The sequence below is a fragment of the Buceros rhinoceros genome, unplaced genomic scaffold, assembly GCF_000710305.1.
Source record: "Buceros rhinoceros silvestris isolate BGI_N320 unplaced genomic scaffold, ASM71030v1 scaffold7071, whole genome shotgun sequence".
NCBI lineage: Eukaryota > Metazoa > Chordata > Aves > Bucerotiformes > Bucerotidae > Buceros > Buceros rhinoceros.
Genome location: NW_010392414.1, coordinates 7,083 through 17,891, shown reverse-complemented (window position 1 = coordinate 17,891; position 10,809 = coordinate 7,083). Strand labels below are relative to the sequence as shown.

The 10,809-nt window shown below is 43.7% G+C and overlaps 1 protein-coding gene across 1 annotated transcript; it reads left to right on the top strand.

Annotated features, from left to right (window-relative positions):
- Window positions 1-2,472: 2,472 nt before the first annotated feature.
- On the top strand, window positions 2,473-9,968 carry PANX1 (pannexin 1; the record flags this gene model as incomplete). Its single annotated transcript, XM_010144459.1, has 3 exons — window positions 2,473-2,612; window positions 8,120-8,343; window positions 9,304-9,968. Coding segments are annotated over 3 exons (1,029 nt in total), but the record flags the coding sequence as incomplete, so codon positions are not given.
- Window positions 9,969-10,809: the final 841 nt, after the last annotated feature.

Genomic DNA, 10,809 nt, shown 5'->3' with positions numbered 1-10,809 from the left:
ATTTGGCACTTTGCCTAATTTATCCTCTGATAAAAGCTACAGTTTTTCACTTCCTCCAGAATAGCCCAGCATAAATTATCTGTATAGATTTGTCGCTATTACTCCTTTGGAGGGGAGAAGGAAGGAAAAAAAAAGATGGAAAATTGTGACCATTTTCAGAGCCATTTAATAATCATGAAAACATCCTCTCCATTTAAATCTTAACACTGTTAGTGCGAAGTTGCGGTTTACCTTAACAAGGGTTTACAACCAAGGCTGCAGTTAAGTTGATTAAAAACCGGTGCAGTAACTGGACTGACACTAGCTTCTTCTTGGTGTTAAGCTCTATCTGCTTGGCTTTCAAGTCAAGTTGCCAAAGGCTTCCAACATCCCTGCTGTAACCCCAGGGATCAGAAGAGCCGGGTTCACTGCTCTGCTGCAGCACTGGCATCGATGTAGCTATTTGGGTGTGAAGTTGTGCACATAACTCTTTGCAGAAGGAAGCTGGCTGCCTTTTTCATCACCAGTTTTGGAGAAGGAGGCTGGCTGCCTTTCTCCTAGTTTAAACACTCCATCACTTCCAGTGGTTTCTCACCCATTAATGAGAGTGAACACATGGAATGTATTTTTTGTTGCAGATACACAGACATGAATAGGACAAAGCATCCTTCTGGACTCCTATTGCTCACCCTTTGAAAGGGTCACTTGTTTGCTGCTTCACACTGGGCACAGCCAGCAGCAGGAGGTTCTTAAATGATGAGAGCAGAGCATAAATAGTCCCTGTCCAGTGGAGAACAGACACTTCAATTGCCTGCTCATTTCTTTTTTCTTTTCAGTGTTGTTTTGGGTTTTTTTTTGTTTTTCCCCTACAGTGTGTTATTTTTTGAGCTTCCACAGCTAATGGAAATTCTTTGGGAAGCAGAAACTCCTGAAGCCTTGGGGGAGTGCAAGTATTCGTCTGGTGCCAACTTTGCTAAATCACATGAGCTCTGGTCTGATAAACAGAAACTTGTTTTCCATAAGGGAGGCTTGTGACAGGTCAAACGACGTCTTATGATACTACAGCCTTAGAAATAATTATAATAGTGACTCAATAAGAGGAAAGACTTTTATTCATAATGCTCCTTGACTATGCCTCGTTGTAAAAAGGCTGTGCAAGTTACAAGGCAAATGCCCTCCGCCTCTGTTACAATAGATGTTCTTACTCTCTGAAAGCTAAACCAGCAAAAAAGCACAAATGATACAATCTTACTCAAAATTCTTTTTCCCTATAAAGCACACAGTGATGCCATTAGCCTTAATTTTGATGAATATATTAAGAAAAAAAAGGAGTAATATTTCCTTCTTCTTGCTCTTTTGATATTGGTGTTGGGTTGGAGGAAGCATTGGAGCTTGCTCCAATTGGGAAAGGGATGTTCATGGAAGAGCCATCTCCACTTTGTGTAATCATGTGGTGAAAGAGCTGTCCTGGTTCAACATTTATGAAGGCCTGCTGGAAGTGTGTGGGTTATTTGCTTTCACTACCAAAGCTTCAGAAAGAAAGTCAAATCTCTTCATCCTGTTTTACTGGTTCTAATGCAAGGAGCTACCGGTACATCCAACAACTACCTCACTGAGGTATGCTGCAGTAAGACTCAACTAGTGACTGTAGCTGGTCAGACCAGAATTTGACCCGAAGGCTGAGGCTGGCTAAGGAGCTGTTCTTGCTGTCTGTTAGTGCCCTGGTCTTGATTTGAAGCTCCCAAGCAGCTGGAGAGGTGCTGGAAGTGAGCTGAAATGACAGTGGTACTTCTGATCCTGGGTACAGCACATCACTGCACTGGTGAGGAGGGGTCTGGTGACCTTTGGAGGTGTCTTGAGGCCATGATTGCTCTGCCAGAAGTTACAAGAGTAAATCCTTTGTTTCACACTGAACGCCTCAAAACTCATGTGCAGTTTCAGAGGCAGGAGAAGTTTCAGCACCCTGGGCCAATCTTGCCATTGCATCACTGCGAGGACTGCTGGGCTGTGGGAATGGTGTTTGAGGTCTGTTTCAGTAAATGTGTAAGTGGTAGGTTGTGCATTTGGGAAACAGTGGCACGATGGTACGTGATGGTAGCTGTTTCCTCTGGAAACCAGCCTTATCTGATCACGCTTTTTATCTGCTCGTTCCCCCTTGGCCAACCTGAGTCAAGTGCAAGCAAGAGAGACAGGCCTTGGAGATCGTGTTCCCCCCAAAACGTAAGAAAATAGGACTAAAAGACAGGTGCTTCTAATATACTGTCTGAGTAGTTAGAAGACTTCACAGAGTCCCTGTGGGAGTTTAACCTTCTGAGTGCAGTGGGAATGCAGTGACTCTCCTCCCTGCAGAGCTTCTGTGTTTCGTTTGAATGTATAACCTAATACCTTGGGATAGCATGAAATCCCGAGTGTGAGCTTTTCTTCCTAAACGTGATTTCTTTTTCTTTTTTTTTATCTTCCAAGGATGTGATAACTTTTGCTTTGTTTTCCCAGGTGCTCAAATAAGCTGTTTTGCACCCAGCTCCTTCTCCTGGCGACAAGCTGCTTACGTGGACTCCTACTGCTGGGCAGCTGTGCAGCAGAAGCAACCATCCCAGAACAACTTAGAAAATATTCCCCTGTGGCTGCATAAAGTACGTACAGATCTCCTTCTGGAAAAATCGTCCCCACGTAGAAGCCTTTGCATCCCTTTTCTTGCTCCTCTTCTCTACTATAGTCATTGGCTTTGAATTAACTCTGTTTTTAGAGAGAATGTTTTCTTTCCCTTACTTCCAAAGAAGGTAGTACTAGAGAAGGTATTTTCTGTTTTTAAATAAAGGGTCTGTCATGCTATAATAACAATCCCACCAGTTATCTGACAAAAGCGTAATGCTAATGTTGCTCTGTTGCCCTGGAGCTGAGTGCCTCACTTGCCTTGAGCCAGGAACTATTTTAAAATCAGGATACGAGACACCACAACTGCTCTAGTGCTTGTATCAAAAGCTTACTTTAGGAACACAGGGTAGTGAAGACATTTTTTATTTTTATTGTATTACACCTGGTCCATTTTGCCTGGAATGGAGCTCACAGCAGACAGGCATTTGGGGAGAGATGAAATTCATCACAGATACCGACAGGTTTAACGCCTGCTTTCAGTGTGCTCTGCTGAGCTTTCACAGGCTGTTCCCATGTAAACTGTGAGCTGGTTTTCCCTACTGCAGGTAAAGCATCAACATACTGAATGCACAGTAAGAGACTTATTTTGTGGGTAAAAAATGCAGTAGGTACTAAGACAGTTGAGCTGGCTCAAAGCAGTTAGCCGAGCATTGGCAGGAGTTACAAATTCCGAGTAAATGCCATGCCACTGCCTGGAGCTGACTCAACTCGAGAGGCAGCGTCACCCTGCTTGGGCAGTGCCGATGCCAAAGGAAGAAATGCCGTTGGAGCTCTGCAGATGTGGGGTGTTGTGTGCTGCCTTCCCCCGACCTTTTATTACTTGCCCCAACAAATAACTCCCTGGGCACCTGGGAGTGGAGGAGAACCTGGTGTTAGTGGGAGCTCAGGTCTGAGACTTGCGGCGTCTGTATTTCAGGGTTTTGCTGGTGTATCCTGTGCCTCAGCTTTCATTACCCAGTCAGCTGGTGGTACCTCTTCTGACTGTCTCTGATTCGTGACTCAAATCACTAACTTTAGGGATTTACTACTGCCTTCTCCAGTTAACCCCAATGTTCTTGTGTGACGTGAATATTAAAGCTAGACTTGTTGGTTTCTAGCCTGAACTCTTCCTTGCTCACTTAGTGCTCCACTTCAGCCAGTCCTCCTATAGAGGCCAGTCAGAGCTGCTGGAACACCTTGTGATGCAGGTGGCTTCCATGGATGGAAACTCCACCTGCAAACCTGGATATGTTGCTGCCCCTTTCCCTTGAGCGAATGAGTTCTTGTTACCTAATATCTTTATGTTGAATTTCATTCCATAGTCACCTGCTGATGATAGCTGTAAGTCTCCTAATTTGCCGTCCGTGATGAATAGCTTAGAAAGTCATACTTTTATGATGCAACCCATGTTAGTTTGCTGACTGGTGCTGTCTCCGGAATTGATGCAGGGCCCTTCTTCCCACAGTTCCTCTATGATGGCTTAATGGTATATGAAGTTTCCTTCAAAATATGCCGCAGACCGGCTGCAAGGAGTGTGTTTGAACAGCTGAGTCAGAGCTTGTAGGAGAGGCTGGGCCCCCTCATCTTCACTTCCTAAATCCATAATTAGTCACCTACCCTTGCACTGACCTGGGCACTAGGAGCTGCAGATGCTGTCTAGATGCCAGTGTTAATTAATATCCTTCTACCGGTTGTTTGTCAGCTTCCACACTTAACAAGTTTCCAGGGAAAGGGCGGTGTTAACAGCTATTAACACTGATCTTTGGTTCCCGCTGTGGAGGGAGCATCTGAAGGTCTTTGGCTGTTGTTTGCACCCAGGACCAGCAGCTGCTGGCTGCGCTCTGGGTGGCTTGCCATGGGGCCCTTCTCTTCTGCAGGAAAACAGGGCTTGGGTTGTCTCCTGGTTCAGGCTGTGCATTTTGAGGTACACACAACCTCATTGCTCTGCAGATTTTGGCTAGATAACTGTTTTTAAAATAGGCAGGGCAGAGCCTTTGATGTTAATGAGACAAGGGAGCCTTCCTAAGCTTAGGTGAAAGGAGGTTTGACTCCTCAGTGCAAGGGCAGGGATGCACTCAGAGGGACAGCAGGGATCATTAGGGCCAGTGTTTCCCAAGACAGCACTTAAAACCTTTTTTTCTGTTTTCTGGGCAGCAGTGCTTTTATTTGCAAGGCATCTCAGGTTAGCAGTGCAGAAAGCATGAAAGAGTTGTGTACTCAAATGCACAATTCAAGAAACACGCTACCTGCAGATATATAAATGGAAAGAAGAGACTCTGGTATGTCCTGCCTATATTCTTAGTTTAATGCTAAGATTTCCTCCTCTTTGTCAGTGAAAAAATTGGCAAAATAATTATATGGTTGAGTCCTCTGACAAGGCTCATCCTCTTGTTTATCATTGATGAAACTTGGTCTGGTCGGGCTTCACTCTTCTGTGGTCTCTGTTGTCCCTGTTTTCTTCTGGGGTTTTCTGTTCAAGCTTAATTCCCTCAAGAGGTTTCTTGTGTGTGTCTGAAGGGTCAGAACAGAGGTAACAGTTTCTAAAGTTGGGTGGTAAAGAGAGACAGACAGATGTGGGATGGAAGAGTCATGTGTTTGCTCCCCCTGTGCAGATAGTTTGCCTTTGTCTCTAAAGGTAAGTGCTTCACCTGACTACTTACTTTGGTAAAAATTAGCTTGATCCTTAACTGGAACGGAAGCAGGCTTTTGGCTCTTGTGAGCGGGTAGTCCTTGCAGTCTAGGGGAGGAGGAGACTGCACTGTGAACCCTTTTTAATCCATAGTGCACAGAGAAAGTTATACAAACACCTGCAGCAGAGCAGTGAGCTTACTGGCTCTTGATAGCTCCCAGACATGACAGTAGCCAAGCAAGATGAGGAGCATTTGGACATGGAGTGATGACTTCTCTCTAGCCCTGAAATCTGGATTGCTAGGCTGGGGGTAGCTATGATCAGGAGATTTCCAGGGATTTTTTTTAATTACTCTGTTTTGTAGCCTATTATTAATTGGGGAGAATCAAGGAGGAAGGCATATCTTTGACCAAACAGTTACTGACAGTCGTTGACACTTCCCATTTGATGTAACTACTACAACCTATCCAAGTCTGAAGTAACATTTCCTCCTTGTATTCGGTGCCTTGGAAATAAATGTGTAGACCATAAAAGAGAGGCAAATGGCATCTGCTCATTCATGTATGAATACCACAGAGTCCTCTTCTTAAAATGGGAAGTCATGATGCGTGACTGTGAAATGTTGTCAGATGAGCTGGATGGTCCGAGTCTGTTGCTCTGAAACCTAGGACTCATGCCAGATGACTTTGCATTTTCACTTCTGCCTGTTGGTTTATGGCCTGAAATTTTAATGATTCAAACCAATTTTGTTGATTCCCTCTCGGCTGCAGGAGTTTGACCTCACAGGCCAGAGGAATCTAGGAGATTCCTCCTGACATCCTGGAATTGCTGGGGACTGCTAATCTTTCATTTAAAAAAACCCAGAATCTGAGGAGGATGGAGTTGTGCATCAAGAGCAGTGGAAGGGCTGACAAATACAGGCTTTTGTTTCCAGACAAAAAGAGCTGGACTAATGGTCACGCTGCTGCTCTGGTTTTGAGACCATTCAGAATAGAGCTGCATAGTGTTTTCTCATGCTGCCATGGGCTACAGCTTTTGGAGTGATGAGAGCCTGGCGAGGGGATGCCCAGTAAACACCTGGCAAATGTGCCTTTGCCCAAGTGGTATTACGCTTCTGGGTGAAGAAGCAGTGGTGAAGGACTCGGGGGGAGGAGGAGGTGCAAGGGAAGATGGCAGAGGCTGGTTTTCATAAGACAACAGTGTGTAATGAGGCAAGGGAGACAGAGGGGATTGGAGGAAGTCTGGGCAGAGCAGCAGGGATGATGCCAGTGTGCTAAACAAGTGCAGAACAAACCCACAGTCCTTTTTTCTAGGCATAAAAGAAGACAAGGAGACTGGCGCAATGGAGGTTTTGGGCTTCAGCGTGTCAAATATATTGCCTCTGGGCACATGTCTTGTAGGCCTCAGGCTAAAGAGATCTCAAGGATTAATTGGATACTGCTGGTGGCATTTTGAGCTCAGAAAGGGAACTCATAAATCCTCCGATGCCTGTAAAATTTCAAATGAGTGAGTAGTAAAGCAAGGTGGTATAAACCAATGTAAAAAGCTTTGGTCACTCCTTCATAAATCAGATGTTCCTTTGTTGTTTGTTTCTCCTCCTGGCATCAATGGAAGGGTGCTAAGAGGCGTATGACACATAGGTAAGTGAAGTCAAGCAGGCTTTGCTTTACACAAGCCGGCATTTGTTAAGGCCTATGGTAAAGATGTTGCAGCAGCTTAGAGGAGCTTAGATAAGTTTAAGCTGTGTTCGTAGAGAGATCATTTCTATTTCTACATAATACAGAGTTCAGACAACTTGAAGAGCCTGTCCGTAAAACCATAAAGCTTTGGGTAGACCAAGGCGTCCAGGACTTAGATCTGTGAGACCTGGTGGCATTGTCTGCAGCAAGAAATATGGAGGGCAGATTCTTGAGCTGTTGTGTTTGAGTTGACAAGATGTCTACAAAAACATGTTGGACATGGCAGAGCTTTACATCTCAATTGGAAGGGATAGACCAGGAAAAAGCAGATGATCGAGGTCATCTGCTGTGTGCAAAGAGGAAAGAGAAGAGGTAGTGAGGGCAGAGCTCTCTGCAGTTTCTACAGGCTGCTGGAGGTAGGAGGAGGATCATGTCAAGGGGTGCAGGAAGAAGAGCTGAGCTTTTGAGAGAATGAGCTTTCTCAGCTGGGTTGAAAGCAGTAACAGTTCAAAAAGAAGAGCAGCACCCACACCCAAGGGCTGTGTTGGCTGCTGACATAGGAGCTCTGGAGGGAAGAAATTCCTGATGATGACTATAGACAATCCATTCAGCAAGCATGGTTTAGTGGTGCAGAAGATGCTATGGATTCAGTGGAAATACTGGGCGGATTAGCAATCTCTGGCAATTCCAGAATGTCAGAAGGAACCCCCTAGGTCCCTCTGGCTTGTGAGGTCAATCTCCTGTGGTGGAGAGGAGACAGACCACAGCTATGATATAGCAGTGCAGGGTTGATGGTCATTCCTTGCTGGCGAGGAAGAGCTGCCTCTAGTGGGAAGTACAGTGCAAGTACAGTCAACTCTGCTGTGCCAGCTCAACCAGGTGTCCTAACAGTCGCGTTACTGGCTTAGCCCATCCCTGCAGCTTTTCCGTATCACTTTTAAAGGTGAACCTTTCTCGAAGTTTTCTTTCTCAAGTGCTAACCTAGAGACTGAAGTAGCAATTTTGGCCAAATTCAATTACATTGCTATTGAGGACAACAGTTAAAGTATGAATTTATAAGAAGGGTTGCAGGGGAAAGCTGACTAAAAACATTTAAATAAAATTATAGGGAATTTATTAGGCTTACGGGAATGATGGTGACTGGCTGACTTCTTTTAGGTACAGGTGGAGCCTAATCTGAATTTTTTTCTCCCTTCAGTTCTTTCCATACATCCTTCTGCTCGTCGCTATCCTGCTGTATCTACCATGTTTATTCTGGCGCTTCACCGCAACACCTCACCTTTCTTCAGACCTGAAATTTATTATGGAAGAACTTGACAAAGCCTATAACAGGGCAATCAAAGCTGCTAATAGCATCCGTAGTGGAGACCCCAGGGACCCTAATGACTTGGTTCCAGCTGTTAACGAGAACTTGACACAGAGGTAAGATGCTGGGGCTTGGCTTTCTTTGCTCTTTTCCATAAGCTTGTAAAAGATGTAACACCTGCACTCTCTTAGAAATTTATTTCAGAGGTTTGAATGGTGACCTGACACACTTTTAAATTGGTTTAAAAAAAGAAGATATCTGAAATCATTACTGTGGGCACTTGGAGCTGGAACGTAACTTCCTTTTTTCAAAGAAAACATTTGATGAGTTCTTCAGATTACCAATGACCTGAGATGTCCTGATTTCTTTAATTGTAGTTTTACCTAATTAGTTTTACCCACCACAAGATAAGAAAGTCGTTATGGCTGCAGTCCTCAGTTCTCAGTGTTCTTGACAGTCTCTTGCATGCTGTGAGCTTGTCATCTCCTGTCCTTTCAGATACAGGTCTGCAAAGCTTTTGTTTAAAGAAAAAAGACACACAATGAAAAACCAGATAGCAAACCCCCCTTCTCTGATCAAATTACTGCACTGTTCTAACCAGATTCAGTTTCTGCTTCATCCTGCCTCTTTCTTTTTTGCATAGGGGGTACAAGCAATGCCATGGGGACTTAGGTCTCTGCTTTAAAATGTGGAGTTAGGTCTTGACAGGTAAAAAGCTTTCCAGTGTGCTAGTATCAAAAAGGTGCTTGGAAAGTCTGCTTTTCTTCATGGATTTGCTTACTAAACCCATTTTGTATTGCAAAAGAAGAAACATATTTTTTTGCTGCCAGAGCAATACTTCTTTTCTCTTACTCTTTTGTCTCTTAAGTGGTTTTTCTGTATCAAGATTCTTCAATTATCTGCTATTCTGTTATTTTTCTATTGACTTCAATAAAAGTGCTTGATATACCCCAGTAAGAGGGAATCCAGTCTTGTGGCTATTTTAGAGTACTGGGCTTCTTTGAAATTGGAGGTATGTGAATGCTGCAGCATCTGATCTCTGTGATTTGGGTTTTTTCTCTCTCTCTCTTTTTCAGTTTGTGGGAAATATCTGAAAGCCACTTTAAATACCCAATTGTGGAGCAGTACCTGAAGACGAAGAAGAATTCCAAATGTTTAATAATTAAATACATTATCTGCCGTTTACTCACACTAGTAATTATTTTCATTGCATGCCTCTACCTGGGCTACTACATTAGCCTCTCCTCTTTGAGTGATGAGTTTCTCTGCACTATCAAAACTGGGATCCTAAAGAATGACACAAGTGTTCCAGAAGTGGTTCAGTGCAAGCTTATTGCTGTTGGTGTCTTCAAGGTACTCAGCTATATTAACCTACTAGTCTATCTTCTAGTGATGCCGCTGGTAGTGTATGCAATGTTTGTTCCGTGGAGGTGGAATTCGGGTATTCTCAAAGTGTATGAAATCCTGCCAACTTTCGATGTTCTGAAACTTAAGTCAAAGTGTTTTGATGACTTAAGCCTTTACCTCCTCTTTCTTGAGGAAAACGTGAGTGAACTTAAATCATTTAAATGCCTCAAAGTGCTGGAGAACATTGCAGTTTCTGAGAAGTTTGATGTCATGCAACTTTTGGTAAACCTTGGTACTATTAAGACAGATACTGTAGATGGGAAGCGAGATGCATCGAAGAAGCCTGAAGAAACAACCTCAGAAGAGGTGGATAAAAATGCAACAGAACTACAAGGTAAGGTGACCTTAAAAAGAAGAATCAAAGAAAGAGTTCGAGAGCACCTGCTGGTATAGAGAGATAAAAAATCCATTAACCAAAAATTCATTCATGCAAAACAAAACAGGTTTCATCTAGATATGTATTCCTATGAAACATTTTAATATATTCTACAAGAAAAGAGACCTGCATAGACCTTGCTATGTTGTTTGCAGTGTAACTGCTATAACTTCATGTACGTGCCAGACGATTGTGGTATTGTAAGCCAGTGGCACAGGCCAGACACTGAAGTGTCTGATAAGTTGGTGGTCCTTGCTGACATCTCTGTTTTAGCTGTAAGAGGCTTCAGCTGCCCAAACTTGAACTCTTTAAGACCACCTGCACAGCAGAAGAGCACTAGATTGGCCTAAACAAATGTTCAGGCAGCTTGAAGAAGCTCCATTGAGAAAGCTGGTGGTTTCAAGACATTTGTTTTTCAGATATTAGCTCAGAAGAATAGTAACCGCTGCTTCTGTTTTTCATTCAGACTCTGGCAGAATTCTTATGAATACGAAAATAAGTGTGATGTTCAGAAATGCCACTGGCAGAGGAACAGAAAGTGACAAAAGAAGGGAAGTGGAACTGTGGCCAGTGAACACGCTCCTGTTCCTTCTTACGCAGAGAGAAAAGAGGACTGACTGTAAAGGCTTTTGCCAAAATGGTCTGAGTTGATCTGGACTGGTGCAGCTGTTCTCTGAATATTCCCAGTAGTTCCCAGACATGATCAGCTCTGAGCGATCACTGTTATATATACAGTCTTAGATTCTGTGCTGAAAAATGTGGCATGTCTTAAATGTGGTTCAGATTCCCTCCTCAAGGC